Here is a 26,956-nt window from a genome sequence, read left to right as displayed (position 1 = left end):
TATGGGCATACACTTTTGCGGACAAGCCCAGTTCAGAATTTATACCTATGACAATTCACTGGACACTGTGAAACCCCTGGCAAATACTGACTTTTAAGAACAATTTTGCAGAAATACTTAAAGTTTTAAGAATAATACAAGTACAGAACTGAGTATTCATTATAAGACTGTAAGAGACCTACATTAAGCTGTGCTAATGCATTCACTAATGTATAAGTCATGAGACTAGTAATGCACTTTATATACAAATATATATATATACATATATATATATATATATATATATATATATATATATATATATATATATATATATATATGTGTGTGTGTGTGTGTGTGTGTGTGTGTGTGTGTGTGTGTGTGTGTGTGTGTGTGGTTGTGTTGCTTACTGATAGCAGTATGTATGTTACAGGTGAAGATCTGCTTTGACATAACCCATCACCATGTGCGACGACGAGGAGGGTGTGGCTCTTGTCTGTGACAATGGCTCCGGCATGGTCAAGGCTGGCTTCGCCGGTGACGACGCACCCCGCGCCGTCTTCCCCTCCATCGTTGGCCGTGCCCGTCACCAGGGTGTGATGGTCGGTATGGGTCAGAAGGACGCCTATGTCGGTGATGAGGCCCAGAGCAAGAGAGGTATCCTGACTCTCAAGTACCCCATCGAGCACGGTATCATCACCAACTGGGACGACATGGAAAAGATCTGGTACCACACCTTCTACAATGAGCTCCGTGTCGCCCCTGAGGAGTCCCCCACCATGCTGACTGAGGCTCCCCTCAACCCCAAGGCCAACCGTGAGAAGATGACACAGATCATGTTCGAGGCCTTCAACCTTCCCGCCATGTATGTGACCATCCAGGCCGTGCTGTCCCTGTACGCCTCTGGTCGTACCACTGGCCAGGTGTGCGACTCTGGTGATGGTGTCTCTCACATGGTGCCTGTCTATGAGGGTTTCGCTCTCCCTCATGCCATCCTTCGTCTTGATCTGGCTGGTCGTGACCTTACCAACTACCTGATGAAGATCATGACTGAGCGTGGCTACTCCTTCACTACCACGGCTGAGCGTGAGATCGTCCGTGACATCAAGGAGAAACTCAGCTACATCGCCCTGGACTTCGAAGGTGAGATGAATGTGGCTGCTGCCTCTTCCTCCCTGGACAAGTCCTATGAACTTCCAGACGGTCAAGTCATCACAATTGGCAACGAACGTTTCCGCTGCCCTGAGGCTCTCTTCCAGCCTTCATTCCTGGGTATGGAGTCATCTGGCGTTCACGAAACTGTCTACAACTCCATCATGAGGTGCGACATTGACATCAGGAAGGACCTGTTCGCCAATATTGTCATGTCTGGTGGCACCACCATGTTCCCTGGTATTGCTGACCGCATGCAGAAGGAGATCACTGCTTTGGCTCCCTCTACCCTGAAGATCAAGATCATTGCTCCTCCTGAGCGCAAGTACTCCGTCTGGATCGGTGGCTCCATCCTGGCCTCTCTTTCCACCTTCCAGTCCATGTGGATCACGAAAGAGGAGTACGACGAGTCCGGCCCCGGCATTGTCCACCGCAAGTGCTTCTAAGTTTATGGATGTTAGGTCTATATTTTTCTTGAAATGTATCTTACTGAGCAATAAAATTTTACTATTTGGTATAAAGATTGTTTTCCGAAGCATAGTATACACAACGAGGCCCAAGCGATTAATTATCGACATAAATATCTGTCTAGTTGTTATATTCTTTAATCATATAATCTAGGATAACTAATATGAACACTAAAGTACTGACATGAGCAATGCATAAAATCAGAGGACCAAATAAAGAGACGCATTACTATTATTATAATTATTGATAGTAGTAGTAGTAGTAGTAGTAGTAGTAGTAGTATTTGATGTGACAGTCTCACAATACGAAGGGGCCGCTTGTTATAAGAAATCTATTTTACAAACATAATATAATGACAGCAAAGCAGAGGTTCTCGCACCCACTAATCCCTTCAGCTGAAGCCGGCACGAAAAGGTGAGAAGAGTTACCAGACGGCATACAAACTCGAAATTTGTAACAGGAATGGATTAATGGAAAACATATCCCTCACTATATTAATGTGTAAAGGAAAGTGGCAGCATATAAATACTAGGAGCATAACGATGTATCTCTGCCGATGTACTGGAGAAAAGAAAACAGACAACAGAAGTTTATTATTCAGTCATTAAAATGTTTATCCGGGAATTAGAAGCTAAATAACTGTCCAAGCTACTTCTAATTGTTAACACTGTATGGCTGTCGATCACATAGCGGGACAACATATTCCATTTGTTTACAGCTCAACTGAAAAAGAATGTTTTGCTTTAGTTGTCTTGAAACATTTGGAAAAAAATTTCGCAGGCACTACAATAGCATAATACAACAGGTCTACAGTGAACATTTATCTACTGACATATTACTGTGTCCTATGAAAATTTATAGTGCTTTGAATTGATCCTCCCGTGGTTTGATCTTAGACAGATTCATTTCATTTAAGATTCTCTTATGGTTTGCTCCTCAGTATTTGTATAATATTCCATCATGCGTCGCTGGATTTTCTCAAGCTTCTGCATACCATTTTTATAAAATGGTGGCAGAACTTCATAACTCAGCTGAATAAAACTGCCTTTCGTGAGCTGGAAGATCCAACCAAAAATGGGTAAATGAGGACAGTAATAACATTTTCATGCTAGTATGACTCATTCTTAACTGAATTAGATATTTATGTGTAAGCCAGAATACAGTGCAGAAGACGTGACCATCAAAAGACTTAAAAACAGAATAGGATCCAGCACAAAATACTGTTACACTCTTCCTTTCATGTCTTTCCAATCACTACTGGATGATATGAACCTCACTGTCATGGATTTAAAATTAATCATCCCGAAAATCTGCAAGCACGGGCATTGAAGTACTGGCGCAATGGTGGAATTTTTATGTGTACTGAATTACTGTCTCAGTGTATGGATCGAATGAGAAATGATGAAGTGCGAGGGAGAACCTGAGTTATGCGGAAGAAGGCTGAAAGAGCTGAACAGTGTTGGGATAGTCTGAGCATACGGAGGGAATGGATGAAGAGCAAGTGGTGAAAAAGATAACTGGATCGGATGTGAGAGGTGTAAAGCTGACAGGAAGACCACAAATAGGATGGATGGACAGTGTGAAGAGAGCGTTAGATGCGAGAGAGATGTCTGTAGAGCAAGGAAGAGTGGCAGCGCGTGATAGGGATGACTGGAGAGAAATTGTGAATGACTAAATGGTGACACGACTCCGACGGGATATTCTCCCTCATTTGGTCGATCAGCTGATCAGGTCAGGTGAGGGTAAGGGAATGGGTCCATTATGATGCAACAGGAGTAAACTAACTCTTCTGTCGGGCCTGCTGCAGATGTCGTTGATTGCATTGCGCAGTTGACCCTCGTGGGGTGTGGTGCGGTGAGGATCTCTCCCTTCTCCCCTTGGGGCTAAGATACATGTAAATGTTTGTATGTGGATGAGTAAATTGAGAGTGTGTCGTCCTGCCTCGGCTACACCCCTTTTGGGGGGAAAGCAGTCTAGGTACATAGATAGACTGAATTACACTCGAAAGCTTGGATCATTAAGTCGTTTTACCGAAAGCTGGTCAACATGAATGTGGCGATGGGTAATCAAAAGTGCTGCAGCAGTGGCTGATAATATTCTTTTTTTTTTCCTCTCTCTCTCGTCGGAGATAAACATTCGCTGTTTTCATAATAGTAAGGATTATCTCTATATCTGGTTCAGATTATTTTTTCTGTTCAGTCACTTGCTATATGGAACACAGTAGCTTACACAACTGCTTCAGAATAGCGTTCATACTCATTTCTATGACGTAAATACAAAACTGTCCACTAGAAAGAAACTAAAGCTACGTGCCCTTAAAAAAACAACTGAGATAAATAAAAACAACAAAGTATGTAAAAAATATGTTAGTGGTGACCACTGATGTTGGTGCCAAGGGATTTGGTATAATACTATTTTTCCTCATTGCCGCCTGGTCAGTGGGAAGACGACGTTGAACAGAGACCAACTCTTGTAAACACACATGTTGGTGTAAATGTCAATGAGTAACACAGTGCCGGAAATTATAAAGGAATGTCGCAGTTTATTTTATTTTCGATACATTTTTACACCCACTCACTCCATGCGAAAGCGGGGTAATGTTTTACTGTGTGTGTGTGTGTGTGTGTGTGTGTGTGTGTGTGTGTGTGTGTGTGTGTGTGTGTGTGTGTGTGTGTGTGTGTTTCTGTCTGTCTGTCTGTCTTTCTGTCTGTCTGTCTGTCTGTCTGTGTGAGTGTGTGTGTGTGTGTGTGTGTGTGTGTGTGTGTGTGTGTGTGTGTGTGTGTGTGTGTGTGTGTGTGTGTGTGTGTGTGTGTGTGTGTGTGTGTGTGTGTGTGTGTGTGTGTGTGTGTGTGTGTGTGAGTAATATGGAAACAATTAGCCAAAGTTCAAAATTATATGGCAAGGTCAATCCAAACAATTTCTCTCCAGTCAGTTTCAAACTCAGTAAAAGTGCTAAAGGTCAGGCAATGAAGTAATTCAATTTCGAAAACAATTGCTCGAACGTCACGATCACAGGGCAAAGTCATACGCCCTGAAACCAACTGCAAGGCACCAGTATCACAAAGTATGAGTATTATTTGTTGTATATTTATAAAAATGCGGCGCACTGTGTAGGTCAAATTGCACGGAAAAAATATTGTTTTGGAACCACCAATAATCATTCATGCCGATACAACAATCAGGCTGCCATTTCCAAGTACCTCCAGTAACTGATACAATTAAACGATAAATGTGAGTCCCATATTGTCCCTTTGAAGCGTCGTTTCCCAAGACGAATTTACCATAGTCCAAGACGTTCAAAGGTAGGAGACCGACCTTCACCTCTTGTTGTGCTTTACCTAATAGAAATACTCAGATAATTACAAGACTCGAACCGTAGCACATAAGCCACAAAAAGGTCCAGCTCCAGAACTCGACAACCATTCTCAGTAAATTGAACACAGCGTAATTTATAGTTATTTCAACTTTGTCAAATAGCGTTACATTAATGGCTTTACAGTGTCTTTGTATAACGGGATACCTCTAATATTATCTGGAACAGGAAAATTGGAGGGCCTATCAGTGTATCAAGTAGGTAAAAAGAAAATTACAAAAAAAATAGAAGTTTATTGTGAATTTATTCTCCCAATACCTATCATAATTTCATTACCATAAATATATTTACTATATAAAGGAAAACTTATTGCTCAGAAGCACTTGCGGTGGACAATGCCGGGACCGGACTCGTCGTACTCCTCCTTGGTGATCCACATCGTCTGGAAGGTGGACAGAGAGGCCAGGATGGATCCACCGATCCAGACGGAGTACTTGCGCTCGGGAGGAGCAATGATCTTGATCTTGATGGTGGATGGAGCCAGATTTGTAATTTCCTTCTGCATGCGGTCAGCAATACCAGGGTACATGGTGGTGCCACCAGACATGACAATGTTGGCAAACAGATCCTTCCTGATGTCAATATCGCACCTCATGATGGAGCTGTGGACTGTTTCATGAACACCAACAGATTCCATACCCAAGAAAGAAGGCTGGAAGAGAGCTTCAGGGCAGCGGAAACGTTCGTTGCCAATGGTGATGACCTGGCCGTCGGGAAGTTCGTAGGACTTGTCCAGGGAGGAAGAGGCAGCAGCCACATTCATCTCACTCTCGAAGTCCAGGGCGATGTAGCAAAGCTTTTCCTTGATGTCACGGACGATCTCACGCTCAGCCGTGGTGGTGAAGGAGTAACCACGCTCAGTCATGATCTTCATCAGGTAGTTGGTCAGGTCACGACCAGCCAGGTCAAGACGGAGGACGGCGTGAGGGAGAGCGAAACCCTCATAGACGGGGACCATGTGAGTGACACCATCACCAGAGTCGCACACCAAACCAGTGGTTCGACCAGAGGCGTACAGGGACAGCACGGCCTGGATGGTCACGTACATGGCAGGCATATTGAAGGCCTCGAACATGATCTGTGTCATCTTCTCACGGTTGGCCTTGGGGTTGAGGGGAGCCTCAGTCAGCATGGTGGGGGACTCCTCAGGGGCGACACGGAGCTCATTGTAGAAGGTGTGGTACCAGATCTTTTCCATGTCGTCCCAGTTGGTGATGATACCGTGCTCGATAGGGTACTTGAGAGTCAGGATACCTCTCTTGCTCTGGGCCTCATCACCGACATAGGCGTCCTTCTGACCCATACCGACCATCACACCCTGGTGACGGGCACGGCCAACGATGGAAGGGAAGACGGCACGGGGGGCGTCGTCACCGGCGAAGCCAGCCTTGACCATGCCGGAGCCATTGTCACACACCAGAGCCACCTGCTCTTCCTCGTCACACATGGTGATGGTAGGTTAGGATATCAGACGACAACCTGAAAAGATGTACATTTCACAGTTAAAAATTATATTCATTTTGATCTACATATCAGTGTCATAAGGTCACAATGTGTATGGTTTTAGTGTCAAATGATTATCACATAATGGGAAATAGTGCATACAAAATTTTTTTTAATCATAATGCTAAATATCCATTTCTACAGTATGGCAATTTTTCGAGTTGTGTGTCAGATATGGGTGCGCCGTATGTGACCCAGTGAAAAATGTGTTATGATGAAGAAATCATTTTTTTAATACTTTCTTTAGGAACTGTTATATTTGAAAAAATAAAAATAAAAGACCTGGATAGCTTGGATAATTACATAAGTTTCTACTGTCTTGCTCGCACTTTAATAATACCCAGATTGAAAATTACTACTAAATGCGTTACAGAATACTTGTATAGTCTGGACTAAATAGGTTGGGCAGTTCTGAGTTCCACATTCTAAGAGCCATTCATCTATTGGGTACTGACTGAACAACAGCAACAACAACAACAACAACAACAAGGGGCTTTCGAGTAAAATGCAGTGCAAGTGGTGATGAAAGATTGATTCAGTTTTTTCTTACATGTTTTAAAATAAAGCACACACACACACACACACACACACACACACACAAGACTCCGAACACCAGTGTGAATGATACATGCTACAAAGATTAGCGTTTTCCTTTATATTTCTGCATGAGGCTAATGATCGAGGGTACATGAAAACTGATGTTTGGCAATAAGTGCTGCTGTCGTGGCAAGCCAATGTCTAGTATTCATCCTCGTGGACGAAATTCAGTTACCTGCGTATGCATAATCAGATAATCTACTGTGAATAATAGCAACTTAGTAAGAGATAATATTCAAGATCCCACAGTGAGCAAAGATTTATGGAATTAAAGGGATGATTTATTACTCTCTGAAGTCTCTACACGAACTTTTTATGAAAATTAGACTATAAAAAATCATTACAGGGAAGTGATGAGATCTAAGAAAATCACTGCAGGCTTTGCAGGTTGTACTGATAAAATGCAAATGATTCCTTTTTCACTCTGGGGAGGTTTCACTGATTTTCAGTGACTAACGGATCCTGGTATTCAGTTCAGAGAATATCAATATTAATCGTAAAATATGTCCAAATGACGTATACCAAAACATACAACAAAACAGATATACACAACTGTTTCATATCCACTTTAGATAACAATTATCGACTTATCGTTCATCACAGCCTTTCACGGGAACTTATATACTCAGGCAGATTAATCCGAGGTTGTATCTCTCAGTCATCACTAGTGTTAAATTTATCACTAAACTATCAATGGCAGACATCGCACAGCACCAGGGAGTACACGTGATGGGATGTGTGCTTGTGGAACATCAGGACACCTACCCAAGCTCGAGTCCTGATCTGACTAAGGCACTACGGATCTCACTGCTCTTATATACTAAGTCACTAAGTTAGGAGGAATGCTTCGTTGAGCCAAAAATCTATGTTTGGAGGACCACAATGGGAAAAATAAAAAACTCACATTTGCCGACTCGTAAAATCAACCGCATTCTACACCCACACACCTTGAGGCACAGTCAGGGATAGAAAGTTTGCCTACTCTTCCACATCGTCTACTCCACACTTGAGGCCTGTTTTCACGTTGATTCCTAAAAATTGTCCATGGGCAGAGAAACATGCCAAGCCCCTGTCACCTTAAAAATATTAGCCAGCAGAGGATATTGAGAAGCAGAAGTGAAATATTAGATGAACTTTTTTACTCCGACTGTATATGTGCTCCGCCCTGCCCCCAAACACAATTAGAAAAAGCTCGACCAAGGTCCACACGAAAAAGTACAGGTAAAGGATCACCTGTTATTTTAATTTTACCACAATGCTGGCTTAGGAGACACAGTAAAAACAAGAGTCGGGCCAAGAAAAACCACACGTGAACAACTAAAAACTGAGTTAGTTTTTCCATTGTCAATTAGATATATTCTTGGTGTATGATACATATTTATTAATTATGTTTAATATTTTTGTTACGAAGTCTGAACCCTGAGACACACACCTCATCCATCTTAAGCCAGTCCCAGGATGATGATGATAATTAAATAGGAAATAATAACTATAAGTTAAAGGTATAATTATTATCAATATAATAAGTCCAGTATTATTTTCCCTTTGAGTATCTCTGATTCATGTGTCCCATCTAACCCTGTCCAACGATAAGAAGTAATAATTCCCAAGCATAATTTTTCTCGGATTATTTTTGTCACGAATTTGAACTCCTTAACTTCCCTTTCCCATTCAACCCCTTCAATCCGATGACGCCATGTTAGCTTACGTTTCTTGCTTCCCCCAGACGACTTTTTTTTATATTCGGAGAAATTGTTTTTGTTGGAGTAAGAAGCACTGTCCATTAATCCTTCACAATTTAATCTCTCTCCCTGAGCTGATTAAAATGTAGTACATGAATCAAGAATAATACTTGATATACGGTACGTCATCGGATTAAAGTTGCTATACTCCCTTTACCTGAACTTGGCCCCGAATTTGTCCTTATGAAGGTAATTTCACGTAGCTCCGTGGCAGAATAAGGCCATACTGTGGCCTTACAACTTTTTCATGGCACATCTTCGTGACTAGCACCAAATTTTAGTGTTAATCTATTGCTACAAACCAGTATTCAGAAAACTGAGACGGCAGTTTTAGACCAGGTTAGCTGAAGTGCCATATACTGTTTCACTACACGACCTATTTTGATGAACACCTGCAGGGAAAAAAATAATTAGCCCTCAATCGCTGTTCATGCACACTTTCGTTACAGAAGCAACATTTGAGGATATACCTTAGAGAAGTAGGTGAGATGATTTGTGAAACTAGCAAGGTAAACATCTAAATCCGTCGCGTTAAGAGCTAGTGTACTGCTTTCAGGCAAAAGGTTTTAAGTACTCTCGCACTTCATGTTAGGATATAAGAAAAACAGTAAATTTACATTGTCTTATAATTTTCAGGCATAAATGATAATCAGAATAGCAAAAATAATGATAACCATTTTGTTGCCTTGGATGAACTTGAGTACAGTATTCTCTTCATGTTACTTCATGACCATTTTAAACAGGTAAAGAATTTCTTGCAGCTCTAAGGTTTATCAAGGTAGTTTTCAACCCTCGTGCTAATAGAATTCCCCCAGTCAAACAAAGTTGTCTTATAGTGTCGTGAGTAAAATAACCCGAGAAGAAAGCCAAGCCGAGACAGTTGCTGGCATTTAATGCATTTCCTGTGGCAAGAGCTACTTTAGGGAGATGACTGCAAGGACTGAGGGAACCTGTGCCATGCCTCTACTCCATGCTGTGTCGTGAATGAACAGATTGAAGACGCATGTGATGTATCTATAGTTTGTTACCTTTGACAAAAAAAAAAAAAAAATCAAAGCAGACTAAAAGTAAAAAAAGCAACAACAGGATCACGCTGTTTTTTTTTTTTTTTTTTCAATTTACGCAACGTAGAGTGTGTAGCAATAACTGTTTCACTTCTATTTGCTGACTGTGAATGAGCTGAGTCTGTGAATGCAAAGTCACTTGTTGTTCAGGTGCAGGAAAAGGAAACTTGTAATCGTGAGACAAAACACAAACTTCTCAAGCTGATGCACCCCGGAAGCCACTTCACCCGTTTTTGTAGAGAAACTCTCTGTTCAAGTTATACAGCAGGAATTACCGGCAAGCCAGTGTTTAGTAGCTATTGCACACTCCACAGGTCATGGTCAGTGCCTCACTTGCAGTCCCTGCTAATCTTGTCTGAATTTCAGCTGCAAGTACGTCAAGAATGAAGTAGATGCAATTGCAGTTTTTCCTACACCAGATACTCTGCTAATGCTTTTGATATTTCCATTATAGGTTGCTAATGTTTTTTAGTAAGCCGTAAATCTGAGTTTATTTGATGAGTTGATTCCTTCAACCCATCAATCCATTCATCCATCACATCCCGTCTTCTATTGTTCTACCAGGCCTCGTGGTGACTAGATAACATCGGGAAATAAAATCGCGTAATTTATATATCAAACATCAAACTGTTTTTGCTTTATTTTTCATACTCGCTACAAAAGTTTAAATATATCGCATAATTACATGTCACTTAGAAACCTGCTTCAGGTGTCTACCTATATCATTCTATATGAGGTTCACGGCAGGGTCGAATCGTCTCCTATGAGAGGGAGAGATAGCCAGAATTAAGGCTTCCCCAAACTGACAAAAGAACGGGTGAGAAGTGGTGCCTATTAAGATATAGGTCATTTCAACAATGTTAGATCATTTCAGGTCAAATCAGGTTCATTAATAGCATTTCAGGTCTATTCATGCTCAACAAATCCACCCCTAACCAGTCCTGGCAGTTAAGTCAGTTTAAGACCACTCAGATCGAGTTAAGTCCATATAGCTCCAACTCGGCTCGTCCAGGCTAATTGAGTTCACTCATGTCTAACATTCATTCAGGCTCGGTTCCTGGCCATAAAACTCATTTTACTGTAGGTCCATTCAGAGTCATTCAGGGAACTTTCAATCCATTGCATCCATTAAAGTCATCTAAGATCTAGTCTAATCATTCTGTTTCCCTGCAGTCGTGTTCAGACTCAAGATCAGTTTAGGTACAGTGCAGTCGTGTGGGTTCCCTATATCCATTTTAGTCATCTGCGTTCAGTCAGATTAATTCAGGTCAGTCGATTCAGATCATAGTCTGCCTATGGCCATGTGTGTCAAACATCAGCCTTGTCACTACAGTGGCTTGCAAGATATCATAATTCTTGTCTTTTATATACACGCAAGTCCCTTGAAATTCACGAGGTTTATCAGTTCTCTTCAGGTCTGCACAGATCATTTCAGATCATATATACCAAAAATCGACCTATCGATATTCGAAATACAGATTTTTTTATACGTTAGAAAGAAAGGAGAAATTCAATGCTGCCGCCAAGGTAACTACCAATATGCGAATAGATGATAAGAGTATCAGGTTTCGGCAATCAGGCTTTGATGACATTGCAGTATGACAATATGTACAAATCGCTGGTTACTGAGAAATTTAAAGTTCAGTAGGGTAGCAAGAAATGGATCGGGTGAGTTCAGAACAGTAGCCGGGATAAGCTGGGATGGCGGTAGAAAATGTTTGGATCAAATACCTGTGGTAAGATAGATAGTGGAGAACATAAGTAAAAAGAAACTGAAGACATGCAATATGGATTTGATACAAATACAAAGCAGCACAAAAAATGCAGACAAAAGTTGGCCTTTCCTTGTGATCCTGAACTTGACTGAGGTTGTCAAAATCGAATCCATTTCTTACTACTATTTTGCTCTTATCCTTCCACCAAACTTTGAGTAAATAAGATTAGAATTGTTTAAGTTAACCGTGTCATATGACCTTGACCTATGACCTGTTGTTCTAAAAAAAACAATACGTCAACCCCTCAGCTGAACTAAACATGACCTCAAAGCCTGGTCCAAATAAGATCAAACTGTGTTAGTTACTTTGTGGGGACACACAGCCACACATGGACAGAACACTGATCATGCCCTGTGTCTTCGACTGTTTGTCCCCAAATCGAATCTCTTCGTTCTTTCCATCTTCAACCTTTCCACTAAGTTTGGTCGAAATCAGTTCAAATTTCTAAGTTGGCCTCATGTAACCTTGCGACCCTGATCTTTGACCTGTTTGTCTCAAAAAACAACAGGTCAGCCATTTGGCTAACCCTCAGCCATTTTATAAAGCTTTGTTAAAATTAAATCACAGCTGTTTTAGAAGACTAGTACGGTACATCTCGGTCGCACAAGTCTGTCCCTTACATACATACATAGTCAGTCTGCGACAGAGTAACATGTTGAGATACTTGTCAGAACCTTAAAAAAAAAAATAAAATAAGATGAACAGGGTGGGATAACTGCGTCTGCATGAAGTGAAAACTGCCGAAAATTATAAAAAATCTACTATGATGGAGGAAAAACGTATGTTGGAACTGAGGTATTTCCTAGCAGGTGGCTCACTATGTATGCTAGATAAAAACAGGGTGTGCAAAGTTCCCATTATTGTTCATTGTATGAGGTTACAAGAGAAGGTAAAGTAAGAGTTATGGAAAGTGGAGTGATACAGGTGATGTGTGATGAGGGATGGAATAATTCAGATTTGATGTATGCAGATGATGTGCTACTTGCCAATAGTGAACGAGACCTTTACATTCTTATTGCGAGTACCTTTGAGATGAGAGAACTGAATGATAATGTAGATAAAAGTATGATGATAAAAGTATAATGATAAATAAGTGGTCAACAGTGGGATGCGTTGGCAAACAGAAAGCGTCTTAAACTGGTGGAGCTTAAGTGCAATGGAGTAGTGATGGAAAAGAGAGTTTTTTTTTTTTTTTTATGTGTCCGACTCTGGTCATAGGCTTCACAGCCTGCTATCAAGGCCCAGCAGTCCTCCTACATACCATACACCTCTACATGTCACCACTTCGGCGCTTACACCCACCGTCCATATTGGATACATGCTAGGGCTGTCTCATACAGGACTGGTGTATTGGTATTAGCGGGGGTATTTTTACGACATGTCGGCGGGTCTTCTGGTAGATCAGTAAAGCCTGATTTCATGCAATTCAAATCCTTAAACTGTTCCCTGCCCCAGCCGGGATTTGAACTTGGGTCCGGTAGGACCGCAGGCCACCTCTCTACCGATTGAGCCACCGCCTCCCCCAAAAGAAAGTGAATAGCGGATTGCCTCCAGGAATGAAAGTTTTGGGGTTGTGAGGCCTTCTTTACAGAACAGAAAATTGAGTACACAGGCTTCAAGAGGACTATATAAAGATGTGTAAGTGTCCACTGGATGAGAGAATTTGTATCAGTTTCAAAAATCAGGACTGAACAAGTATATAGTACAGAGTGAGAATGACTGAGAAGGATTTGTAGGTAAGTCTACAGAGGGATAAAGTCTGAAGGTTTGTGAAAGATGTGCATCAAGGCAATCTAACGATCAGAGAATCGAATAGCGTTTATCAATAATATGGTCGTAGGCAAAGAATTACCATACATAACCAGGATGGTGAAAAGGGTATATACAGTACAAGTTAGTGTGGGTGTATAGGGAGCCATAGGAAGCCAAGAAGCTGCCTGGATGTGGTAGGTGAATGGAAGAATAGCTAGGTATGTAAGTTCAGAAAACAAGGGAACTAACGGAGAACAGAAGTGAATTGGCAAAGTACATGTATGTTAGGCAGTCAATGGCATGGTTTCTATCCCTCAGGCAATATTAACATCTTTGTGTGGACGCCTTGATTTATACTCCTAGACAGGGTGCATCCGTGGCCTGTTTCGTGGGACACTGCAGATATTCTGCTTTTGTGTCGTCCTCCTGCTTAATCATCAATCCTACCTCGCTCATAAATTGCTAGAAAAAGGGGTGGTAAAACGGACAGATGAATGGAAGCTTAGAGAACAAGATAATATCTTTAATATTTTTATTAAAACATAATCACACTTTTCTCCTAGCTTCTTTTATTTTCTTGATAATTTAATTTTTATGCATAAGGAATTCCCCAGACCCAACAAATTTAATTCAGACACCACACACACACACACACACACACACACACACACACACACACACACACACACATACACACACACACACACACACACACACACACACACACACACATGCATTCAATATACATCTTTCTTTTCTTTACATTAATAAGGCATATGTATTTGTTATTATAAACCCGTAACATAGAGATAAATTTTATTTATGGTTGCAGTATCTTGTAGCCGAGGGGGGTTACCATGATATATATCCATATTATTATTCATAAATTAGAAACATTTACGGTGAACGATACCGGGACCAGATTCCTCATATTCATCCTTGGTGATCCACATGTTCTGGAATGTGGACAGAGAAGTCAGGATGGAGCCACCAATCCAGACGGAGTACTTACGCTCGGGAGGAGCAATAATCTTGATCTTCAGAGTAGAAGGAGCAAGAGCAGTGATTTCTTTCTGCATGCGGTCAGCAATACCAGGGTACATGGTGGTGCCACCAGAGAGCACAATATTGGCAAAGAGGTCCTTCCTGATATCAATGTCGCACCTCATGATGGAGTTGTACACAGTCTCGTGCAGACCAGCAGACTCCATACCCAGGAAGGAAGGCTGGAAGAGAGCCTCAGGGGCACGGAAACGCTCGTTGCCAATAGTGATGACCTGACCGTCGGGAAGTTCGTAAGACTTGTCCAGAGAAGAGGAGGCGGCAGCCACGTTCATCTCACCTTCGTAATCTAGGGCGATGTAGCAGAGCTTCTCCTTGATGTCACGAACGATCTCACGCTCAGCCGTGGTGGTGAAGGAGTAGCCACGCTCAGTCATGATCTTCATGAGGTAGTTAGTCAGGTCACGACCAGCCAGGTCAATACGAAGGATAGCGTGGGGAAGTGCGAAACCCTCATAGACAGGGACCATGTGAGAAACACCATCACCAGAGTCGCAAACCAGGCCAGTGGTACGACCAGAGGCGTACAGGGACAGCACAGCCTGGATGGTCACGTACATGGCAGGCACATTGAAGGACTCGAACATAATCTGTGTCATCTTCTCACGGTTGGCCTTGGGGTTGAGGGGAGCCTCAGTCAGCATTGTGGGTGACTCCTCAGGGGCGACACGGAGCTCATTGTAGAAGGTGTGATACCAGATCTTCTCCATGTCATCCCAGTTGGTGATGATGCCATTTTCGATGGGGTACTTGAGAGTCAGGATACCTCTCTTGCTCTGGGCCTCATCACCGACGTAGGCGTCCTTCTGACCCATACCGACCATCACACCCTGGTGACGGGCGCGGCCGACGATGGAGGGGAAGACGGCGCGGGGTGCGTCGTCACCGGCGAAGCCAGCCTTGACCATGCCGGAGCCATTGTCCACAACCAGAGCCACAGATTCCTCGTCGTCACACATGGTGGTAGTAGTGGTATGTTGTCAGTAGTGTGCCTGCAAGAATTTAAATTCTTTTACTCTTACTATACGCTGAAGTATTATTGTTCTGAATTAGCAACGCTATTGAATTATCAGTGCATTATACAGAAGCTAGTATCTAGACTATTGAAGCCGATCCTTTTAATTCTGGTGCACACGTAGGAGTGCTCTGGAGTGATTATCAGAAATAATTATACCTTCATTTTATTTCATTTTATTTCTTTTCTGGAATTGTTAATGTCACATTAGCGACAAATGGTGTTATTTGCTACAAAGGGGAAAGAAGATAAGGTTGCGATAATGATACTAGCCATGGAGAGAGAGAGAGAGAGAGAGAGAGAGAGAGAGAGAGAGAGAAAGAGAGAGAGAGAGGGAGAGAGAGAGAGAGAGAGAGAGAGAGAGAGAGAGAGAGAGAATTACTCTATTTGTTGCCAAGTTAAACATAAAATCAGTGGAAAAACGAATTTGGGAAAGATCTGAGAAACCGTAAACTTCCTGAGAGTAAAGGAAAGTGATAAGAAGGGTAGGATGCAAGTGAGAGAAGGTAGAGAACGGGGATTTAAGGAAAGCAAGAATAATGTTGATTTTATACCACTGAATGAGCTGTTCAGTAAGACCAATGATACACTTCAAGTATGAAAACATATATAGATAGATAGAGATATATATAACTTTATTTTTTAATCATTCAAGACCAAAGTAAAACAGAACAAATATATAGGAAAGACTAGATCATTAGGATTATACGGAACAAAATGAATATATGTGATTAGCAACTCATGTGAAAGCATATAAGAATTATCAAAGGCAGTATCAAGTATGGCTGACAACCTGAAGGATATCATCTAGATCTGTGTTGGATAAAGACAGGAATGTGATTGGGATGTCCACATGGTTTCCACTGCGTACATGGATGGACCGTCAATGATGTAGGAATAAGCGATGAGAAATTCGTAGTATTAAAAGACAAGTACAAATCCTTATCGTCCGTAAGTTTACTGTATAAATTTTGATTCAGAAAATGTGGTTTTGCATACCATTAGAAAATTTAAAAATTCCTGCATCTAGATATGCTTACTAAGTTAGAGTGCATAAACTCACATCACCTAAGACAGCCTCGTTAATAAAAGGGAAGTACAGTATTATATGTAGCACTGAAAGTATCAGGATATGTAATGAGCAGTTGTGACATACTGGGAGTATGCTGCAAGGTGAGACTCTCAAGAATTTGATCAATATGAAAATGTACACTGGTAGGTAAGAAAGCATTAATGAGTTTATCCTTCATCGCCATCCAAGCAATTATACATGTAATGGACACATCTGTTTTTTTGCAAGAGCTACTTGGCGTCACTAAAATTCCATTCTTTAGGTATAGTTATATTGTATTCATTCCTTTAGGTCTGGTTATATTGAATGTCGATAGCTCTTTGAATATTTTTGTCACTTTCTATCTTCTTTGCCATCACCAACAGTGGAGAACAATATCTCTAATAAGATCTTGCTCTCAATAGCGTAAGCATTGTTTATGATTCAGCCACACTGCTTTCACCTCTTTTCATGTGTTATAATTGGCGGGGGTGGTGTGACTGTGAGGCCGGAGCGATACACTTACCCGCGTTGAGTCCTGGGGACGACTAAACCATAGCCTCCTAACGTTCTGTTTTTATACGAACCTTTTGCCCTTACCCTTGCAAACGTGAAATCGAGCCAAAAGAGTATCAGATATACGACCTTGTTGATGTTACAAAGGAGTACAAAGAAAAAACGAAGAACCTGCTGCCATATATCCTGAATGTCACGATCAGTACGGACTAAAGCAATGACAAAAATACATCATTTTGTTAAGTTGATAAAAAGAACTCATATCAAGTTTCAGCTAAATCCTCGGTACGAACACTGACACGGAAAGTGGAAGCAATGATAGGCATGTAGGTCCCTTTGGTCTCCCACAACGAACACCTTGTTTACGTAATGTCACTTTATAAGGAATTTCCCATAACTTGAGAGTGGACCTGCTGCCCTCGCCTTCCCCTTTCATCTCGATAAGGGGTCGACTTTGAGGGAATCATAAAATTTCTAGTACCAATTATTCTATTGCGAGGGTGAGCATGGTGAATTCTAGGCGGAAAATAAATACTTGACAATGCTCTCGTCCATTTGGAGAGCCAATGTACTGTTCTATCGCTACGTTGCAGGATTATTGTGCCGTTGAATGTCATTGGTTACGTATCATCATTACTGTAGCTGCACCATTCGACATACTGCTACATAGGAGATCAAGACGGTGCTCAGCCAAGACTTGCCCTTTAACTTCTTAGTGATCAGCTTCTACAGGCTATCTCTTAAACCGGAGTAAAATAATTCAGTACAGCTACACACTTTGTCATATTAAGCCTAACTCTTCATCATAAACGTTATCAGAACCAAAAAAAATCTGCTAAACTGTTGTGGTGCATTCAGTGGTCATCAGTGATCCTTTGGCCACAGGACGATATACCTTTAGAGGGACTTTTCGGCTGATCGATTGACTGATCGAAATAAAACTAGCGGGGCAACTGCCAGAGTCATATGCCGCCGTACGGACTCTTCAAACAACAGGAATTATATGTAGCCTTTATAAACCCCTTCACTGCTAGAAGCTTGTCTTAAGATTAACTAAATAAATAAAAATGCGCCATCGATGGAAGGGATTTAGGTTCTTCACATAAATCAACACTGCCTCCAACAACTGACAAGAAAAATTTCGATTCTGCAATACAGCTAATAAACACGGCAATAAGTGATGTATTAGCCTCTTTGTGATGTTCGTGACGAGAGAGAGAGGGGGGAAGGGGGGTAATATATTGAGCAGCAGAAAATTCTAGCATGAACAAACAAACAAATCTCCCCAGCCGTTCCTGTAAGGAGGACGAGGCAACGACAGCTGCTACCGAGCCGTATTTTACAAAGAATCCTAACCAATTCTTACGGGAAAAAAAAAAAAACTCCATAACAATTTACTATTAATCACAGATATTATTTCGTATTTCACTTTGATATTCGCCATAATTTGACTGTGAAGTGTATGGCAGCTGTGTGAATAAAAATAAAAGTTTAAACCAACAATCTTACATACGGCTGAAGCTTGAGATAGTTTATAAATACTATCCCAGATCACAGAGTATGTCAATGGTGGTTGGGGGGGTGGAGACGCTACCGGGTTCATGATAGTACCACTTTCAACTTTTTTCTGTATCTGACTGTGATTGAGGAATTAGCCCGTTCCCTAAGGCCCAGCGATTCTCCTACGCGTTACAAACTTCACATGTCACTACTTCCTCAATCCTGGAAGGCTTGGGACTGATGTACTGGTTTCGCAAGTGATAGATAAGAGCGACTATCATCCATTCTGACCATTCACTCTATTTATTGCTGCCATCATGTCATTATACACGAGCGCTAAGCCAAATGGTTCCCTGTAACCATGGAAACTAATTACTATGGTGGTTGGTAGCCATATAATAAAATGACTGATGCTTAGGGTCTAGTGGGTTATGACGCTCCTACCGGATGGGGTCCGTAAGAGCAGAGCACGGACGAGATATCTGTCGCTGGCATACTGCCACTCAGGGCAAGCGTGCCCTCGTCTAAAATATTTGGACTAAGTAGCCTAGCCCCGGATCCCTACGCTCTTAGTTGGGTAAAAAAAAAATGTTGGTTAATACTGTAGGCAGATACTTTGCATGAGGGTCATTAAGGCCGACACTCTTTCCCATGTGTGTGTGTGTGTGTGTGTGTGTGTGTGTGTGTGTGTGTGTGTGTTTCACCAACTGTTATCGCTTAAGGGAAAAAATCTTCATGGTTTGTCAGCGAAGTGCTCAGTGCCCATGACTTAATCCTGCCAGTATCACGACGGCTTTCTCGTACTTCCTTCTACCAGACGGTTTTTCTCGGCTTTGGAAAGACTTCTCACAGCAAATTAGTCCGTCCACTATGCTTCATATTGGTGCTGTTCTTCTTGGCGCTTGGGGGAAAACTTTTTTTTAGATTTTTACCAAAACCCATAATAAATTACCTACAACACTTGTTTTTCTTGAATGTAGTAACCACGTTCCGCTTCACAACTCACCTTCTATTCCTCACACTCTTCCCCTCCCCCTACACACAAAACCCATTAGATATCCTCCATATAGGATTTATAAAAGATATATATACTCTAAATAAATGTCGCACCTCATTCCATATTCGTCTCCTTAAGCTGTGACCTATACATCCCGTTCTGCCCCACCACGTGTTGTGTTGTAATATTTTCCCCACAGCTGTGGTGGTGAACGGGCAAACCAAGAGCCCGTCAGGGAAGTGGCAGAAGATGGCTCTCCAATGAGAGCATAAGGGGGACAACGACGACTGGCAGAGGAGGCAGCAGAGGCAGGGAAGGTCCGTGAGGAGGGCAGGCAAGCACAACGATGGTCGTGGAGGACTGGGCGGGACGTGCAGAGGTAGACAGAGGCGCGGCGCCGAGTGGAAGGCGCCGACGAAGAACTGCAGGTGGAAAACGTCCCGCCGCTGCCCTCAACCTCCTTGCCCTGGGTGGAAAAAGGGCGGTAACGACTCGCCCAGCCCCGTAGCAGATGGAGACCAAGGAGGGAGGCCCGGACACGGTCGTAGGGAGGGCAGGCCCTGGTCCAGGTGGGCGGAGGGAGGAAAACTGCTCTCTCGACCTCCGGGTGGGCAGGTCCTAGGCCGACGCCCTCCTGGTGGATGGAACTGGCCAATTCTCCTCGGTGATGCTAAGGGGGGCTGGTCCCGCCGGGAACAGCGGTGGAGGTGTTGCCTCGGGGAGAGGTGGGCTGCGAGTTGCCCCACCACCCACCAACAAGCCTATATAGCCTACTCACTCTTGTCCAGTCATTTTATCCAGTTCACTCTCCCTCCACTGAACATTTACTTTTTCCTACAACCATTAAACCTATCGATCTGCTGTTTTACAGACGGCATCAAAGCCTAGCTACAGATACTTGACATTAACTGCGGCCATACTGATTTCACCTTTTCTTATTCGTATCGGAATCATTTTGCCGATAGGGTTGAGTTTTGGCACGCCTTCATATATATATATATATATATATATATATATATATATATATATATATATATATATATATATATATATATATATATATACATACAGACAAGATTCGTAAAATCCATCCTAGACAATTTACCTACCAACAAAGCTCCAGGCCCAGATGGAATTCCGCCAATTGTTTTGAAAAAGTGTTCCCCTGAACTTGCCTCTGTCCTAGCCAAATTATTCAGACTATGCATACGTACTTCTTTATTCCCAAATTCATGGAAAGAAGCCAATATCCACCCAGTTCCGAAGAAAGGAAGTTCGTCTGACCCCTCCAATTACAGACCAATAGCTGTCACATCTTCTCTTGGTAAGGTATTTGAAACTTTAATTAATAAGCATATTGTTAAACATCTTGAATCCAACAACTTAATTAGTGATAGACAATACGGTTTTCGCCACGAAAGATCCACCATTGACATAGTCAATCTCTTAACTCATTCCATCCATCAATCAATTGATCTTTTTGGAGAAACTCATGCAGTAGCTCTTGATATCTCTAAAGCTTTCGACAGAGTATGGCATCGTTCCCTGCTGTCCAAACTCCCTTGCTATGGACTAACGTCTTTTGTTCCTTTGATTTCTTCTTATCTTAGTGACAGGAAAATAAGAGTAAAATTAGATGATGTATATTCGAATTTCCACTCAATTAACGCCGGTGTGCCGCAGGGATCAGTTCTGGCGCCAACCCTATTTCTGGTTCATATTAATGATCTCTTATCTGTCACTCACAATCCCGTTCACTCATATGCAGATGACTCAACACTACATAGTTCATTCAACACTCAGACATCCATTTACAAAGTCTAATATCTCTACCTCTCTGTACCTCTCAGTACAGCCATCTCCATAAATAAAGATCTAGCTACAATCAGTGAATGGGGACAAAACAACCTTGTCTCTTTTAGTGCTAGTAAAACTAAATATATACAGATTACTAATAGACAGATATTGCCAGATTCGTACGTTACCTTCATTGCTACTAATATTCCCATCTCCAAAAGTATTGAAATTCTTGGTGTCTCACTTAACAGTGCCCTCAGCTGGGCCTCTCATGTCAGATCACTTGCTAAAACCGCCTCAAAGAAACTTGGATTATTGTACAGAGTCCGTAACTTCTTCGCCTATGAGCAGATAGCTATAATTTATAAGAGTTATGTGCGCTCTCAGTTTGAATATTGCCCACCCTTGTGGAATGGTTGTGGAGAGGTTGCATTAAGACAACTAGACAAAATTCAGAATAAAGCTGTTAGAATCATTAACAACCCTGCCATTACATATAAACTACCTCCCCCGCAAGTAAGAAGGAATGTTGCCTCCCTTGCATTATTTTACAGATATTTTTTTGGCAAATGCTCAGACGAAGTTGCGTCCATGGTGCCACCTCTCCATGCCTTCCCTCGTGCTACACGGGCATCTGGTAGCGCTCATGACTGGAATGTCACTCAACCATATTGCAGAACTTCTGCCTATCAGAATTCTTTCATTCCCCGAACTGCATCTCTCTGGAACTCGCTTCCCCAGAGTTGTTTTCCTCCAGATTTCAACCCACAACTGTTCAAGTTTAACTGTTACAGATATTTTATGAAAAGAAGACACCAGTAATCTGGTGTATGGATTTTTTTTTCCCCGATTTGTTTTTCCTTCCTCCGTTCTGTTATATATATATATATATATATATATATATATATATATATATATATATATATTGTTACGGAACAGAGAAAGATAATGTACCCTTTAAGTGAGAATACTAAAAATCACTACTGTCCCGTAAAGTTCCAGGTTCAAAACAAAAGAGTTAGATAAAATTACAAGTTAAAGTTTAATGCACAAACTAACAACAAAACATTCAGGACTCATAAGGATAATGTAATGGCAAAAAACAGGTTAAATATATGGTTAACTGCAATAGCCTCTATTAACACGAAATTAGCAAGAGTAAATTTATCTAAGTCAGCCCTGATAAAATGAAAATACACTGGATAATGCTCAGTTAATGCAAGATAAATTATTACAGATACAAAATATTATTAATGATGGCTGACAATAAGAACCTTACATAAATCACAAAAACCTCACTAGGCCTACAAATTAACACCTTACGCTACACAGTACAAGGAAAAATGCAATAACAGTTATACTCAAATTACACTGCTGCTAGATGGTTGGAGACTTCCTGAGCACTCACAATAATAACTGTACAGGGGAGGACAGAGATGTGAACAAAATGAGGAGTAGATCTAAGTGGCAATAATGCAGAGACTGAGCTCATTATATAGGGGCCAGCAGAGCTTGATACAACTTGTAAGAAGGACGCGCAAATGAAGCCATAGGGGACAAAGAGCTGACAATCCTACTCTGAACAACAGAAAGGACGACTTACTCTACTATAACGGTAGAAGGGGGGAACTGAGGCAGAACACGCTCGTGGTCAAACATGCAGCATACTGTGCGTTAAAATTACACAAAGGATGATGAAATCATAGGCTATGTAACACCTCCCCACAAAGAAAAAGAAATTTACAAAGGAAATTTCTTATTACTCTAAAACAATCTGTCTAAAGTCTAGATAAGCAATCTGCAATAACATTTTCTTTCCCCTTGGCATGTTGTATGTCTAATGAATACTCCTGAAGAAGTAGACTCCATCTTGTCAATCTCTGATTTTTATCTTTAAACTTACTAAGGAATTTCAGTGGGTTGTGATCGGTATAAATGACTATGGGGTCAAAACCAGAACACAAATAAAATGAAAACTGCTGTAAACCCAAAATCAAGGCCAAAAGCTCTTTCTCAATAGTTGAGTAGTTCTTTTGAGGTGGAGTGAACTTCTTACTGTAATAAGATACAGGGTGTTCAATACCCTGATCATCCTTTTGCAGCAAAACAGCCCCAGCTCCTGTATCACTTGCATCAACGGCCATCTTAAAAGGCTTAGCAAAATTTGGAGTAGCGAGCACTGGCTGACTTAATAGGATAGCTTTAAGTTTGTTGAAAGAGGATTCACAGTTATCGGTCCAGACAAATTTAACTCCCTTTTTCAGTAGGTCTGTAAGTGGTGATACAAGAATTGAAAAGTTAAGAACAAATCTCCTGTAATAACCTACCATTCCCAAAAATCTTTGTAGCTCTTTCCTACTTTTAGGTCTGGGAAGATCACTTATGACCTGAACCTTAGCTGCTGGTGGTGCAACATGTCCATCACCAACTACATACCCAAGGTACTGAACTTTAGCTTGACCAAACTCACACTTTGATAAATTAGCTACAAGATTAGCATGAACCAAACGCTCAAGAAATTTACTGACATGGCATAGGTGATCTTTCCAGTTGTCACTGAAGATTAATACATCATCAATATAAACAACACACCCTGCCAAACCCTCTGTTACAACATTCATGAGCTTCTGAAATGTGGCTGGTGCATTCTTCATACCATATGGCATTACAGAACATGCAAAAGTCTTTCCTAGTGTTACAAAACATGAGATCTCCCTAGCACGTTCAGTCATAGGTACTTGCCAGTATCCCTTTAACAAATCAAACTTACTTATGTACCTAGCCTTTCCGATCTTGTCTATGCAATCTTCCACGCGAGGGAGAGGGTAAGTGTCTGTTTTGGTTATCTGATTAACACATCTGTAGTCGATGCAAAGCCGCTGTGACCCACCTGGCTTAGGGACTAGAGTGACAGGAGAACTCCACTCGCTCTGACAGGGCTCAATCATCTTGTGGTCCAACAGGTAGCCAAGCTCTTTCTGGATGAGAGGAACTTTCACTGGGTTCACACGGTAAGGAGGCAGTTTAATTGGCTTTGCGTCTCCAACATCGACATCATGCATCAACACAGTGGTTCTTCCTGGAGTAGCACGGAACACTTGCGGGTACTCCTGCAGTAATGCCGAAAACTCCTGCCTTTCCTCGGGAGGTAGATGAGAAAGCTTAGTCTGGAGACCATTCATGATATCAGGATTCTTCCCCAAACTATCACTCAGGCTCATACTGCATGGGAGAGCTTCACTTGCAGACTCGGGTGGAACAGCTACAGTGCAGACTGGATAATTTTCGTCCCGCCTGTGATATAACTTTAGCATGTTGATGTGACAAAGTTGCTTGTTCTTTCTACGATCTGGTGTGGCGATGACATAGTTGACATCACTGAGTTTCTTCTCCACAAAATAAGGACCACTAAACTTGGCTTGAAGAGGTTGCCCATGCACTGGTAGCAGAATCAAAACCTGATCTCCTGGCTGAAAGTGGCGTAACCTGGACTTCTTATCATACCAAGTCTTCATCTTCTCCTGAGCAGCTCCTAAATTCTCTCTCGCCAGTTGTAAAGCAGTGGACAGCCGTTCTTTGAACTTCATCACATACTCCAGCAGGTTGACGTCATCTTCCTCCGACAGCCAGCATTCCTTGAGTAACTTAAGGGGTCCTCTTACTTCATGGCCAAACAGTAGTTCAAAGGTGAGAAGCCCAGTGATTCATTTGGAGATTCTCTTGCAGCAAACACAACAAATGGAAGACCTTTATCCCAGTCTTTCTGATGTTCCAAACAGTATTTCTTGAGCATCGATTTGAGTATTTGATGATATCTCTCCAACGCTCCTTGGGTCTGGGGATGGTAAGCTGAAGACGTGATCTGGGTGATGCCCAACTCTTTCAGAGACTGCTTGAAAACGTTTGACATGAAATTACTTCCCCGGTCTGACTGTACCTCCTTGGGCAGACCAAACTTTGTGAAGAACCCTAGCATTTCCTTAACCACGTTCTTTGCTGAGATATTTCTAAGTGGAATGGCTTCAGGATAACGAGTAGCCATATCAATCAGGGTCAACACATAAGAAAATCCTGAAGAAGTCTTAGGAAGAGGGCCCACAATATCCACCAACACACGGGTGAAAGGCGCCTCAAAAGGAGGAATGGGAACTAGAGGTGCAACCTTTTCGGTCTGATTACACTTCCCCACAACTTGACAGGTGTGACAAGACTTACAATACCAGGAAACATCCCTGAAGATACCTGGCCAGTAGAAGTGTTTCAAAATGCATGCCACAGTCTTCCTCACTCCAAGGTGTCCTGCCAAACTGGAATCATGAGCCACTCTAATGATATCCTGCCTACAAACACGAGGGATGACAACTTGATGTACAATCTCCCATTCACAGTCGGCTGATGCTGTTGGGGGTCTCCACTTCCTCATAAGCACTCATGACTTTATATAATAACAAGTAGAAGCACCGGCTGACTCTTCTTCACTGTAAGCAGAGTTAGCTAGACCTTTCAACTCAGGGTCAGCAACCTGCAACTCAATCAACTCTTGACGAGACAAATTATCAACACTACGGGGTACTGCCTCATCTGGTGAGTGGTCCAAATTAGCAAGAAAAGTGTCAGCTAGGATAACATCATCATCATCATTATCCCCTAAATCACCAGTAACTTTAGACTTAGCCCTAGTGACAGCACATGCAGGGAACACATCAGGGACATCACAATCCTGGGTCACAGCCACTGGCTCACTAGACAACTGAGGAGCTGGACACACTTGACTTCCACCAATATCATTTCCAAGTAAGAAAGTTACCCCTGACATTGGGAGTGTCTCAACCAACCCAACCATAACGGAACCATTAACAAAACCAGACTCTAAATTCACTCTGCACAGAGGGACAGAGAAGTAATTATTCCCTACACCTTGTAAGATTACAGTTGCATCAGAGGAATTAACATTAGAGCCTAGAACACTGGTCAGCATAAGGGATTGGCAAGCACCTGTATCACGATATATTTTAACTGATTTCCTGTCATTACTGTCCAGAGGACTGACAAAACCATCAGACAGGAAATTAGCACATGAACTCTTGAGAGTGTCACCCACGTTACTGCTCAAAAGAGGAGCTCCATCATGAGAATTTAAGTTACCCCTCAAAGCAGGTTCAGTTAACTCAGTTAAAGAATTCTGGGAACTCTCAAGGGTGGACACTAGACCAATTGACTGAATATTTAAAGACTCCTTTTTGTTCACATCACGCTGTCTCCTGAAACATTTCTCCGTAGCATGACCAAGCTTACTACAATAAGTACATTTACTTTTCTGAAATCTAGAGGTGAAGCTGGTATTTACTTCCTGAGAAACATCATCTTTATTCTCTTTCCTGTTACCTGTACTCTGAGTAGAGGCAACGTACTTACTCTCAGCTTTCCCTTTTTCTCTAGAATATCTCTTGTGAGTGAGAACATATTCATCAGCTAAAACTGCAGCATCAGACAAATTATCTATTCTTTTCTCATCAAGATATAGGCTTACATCTTTATAAATACACCTCTTGAAGGCCTCCAGCAAAATCATCTACTTAAATTTATCAAAATCAGAATCCACATTCTTAGAAT

The 26,956-nt window shown here is 41.8% G+C and overlaps 4 protein-coding genes across 4 annotated transcripts in view; 1 reads left to right on the top strand and 3 right to left on the bottom strand.

Moving 5' to 3' along the window:
- The window catches only part of LOC145407712 (actin, alpha cardiac muscle 2-like), a 106,806-nt gene that overhangs the window by 71,363 nt on the left and 8,487 nt on the right, over positions 1 to 26,956 (bottom strand). The gene's annotated exons all lie outside the window — the stretch shown is intronic.
- Positions 444 to 1,577, top strand: LOC145407716 (actin-2, muscle-specific-like). Its single transcript, XM_080278588.1, has one exon. The coding sequence runs from the start codon at positions 444 to 446 to the stop codon at positions 1,575 to 1,577; it is 1,134 nt and encodes a 377-aa protein (XP_080134714.1).
- LOC145407710 (actin, alpha skeletal muscle-like) lies at positions 5,280 to 6,419 on the bottom strand. The gene has a single exon (XM_080278580.1). It carries the CDS (start codon positions 6,417 to 6,419, stop codon positions 5,286 to 5,288), a length of 1,134 nt encoding a protein of 377 aa, XP_080134706.1. The 3' UTR covers positions 5,280 to 5,285.
- Positions 14,293 to 15,426, bottom strand: LOC145407713 (actin, alpha cardiac muscle 2-like). Its single transcript, XM_080278584.1, has one exon. It carries the CDS (start codon positions 15,424 to 15,426, stop codon positions 14,293 to 14,295), a length of 1,134 nt encoding a protein of 377 aa, XP_080134710.1.

This window comes from Coenobita brevimanus, chromosome 74 (assembly GCF_032717465.1).
Source record: "Coenobita brevimanus isolate Jiangsu-jjx chromosome 74, ASM3271746v2, whole genome shotgun sequence".
Taxonomy (NCBI): domain Eukaryota; kingdom Metazoa; phylum Arthropoda; class Malacostraca; order Decapoda; family Coenobitidae; genus Coenobita; species Coenobita brevimanus.
The sequence above is the reverse complement of the archived record's forward strand: the minus strand, read 5'-3'. Positions and strand labels throughout refer to the sequence as shown.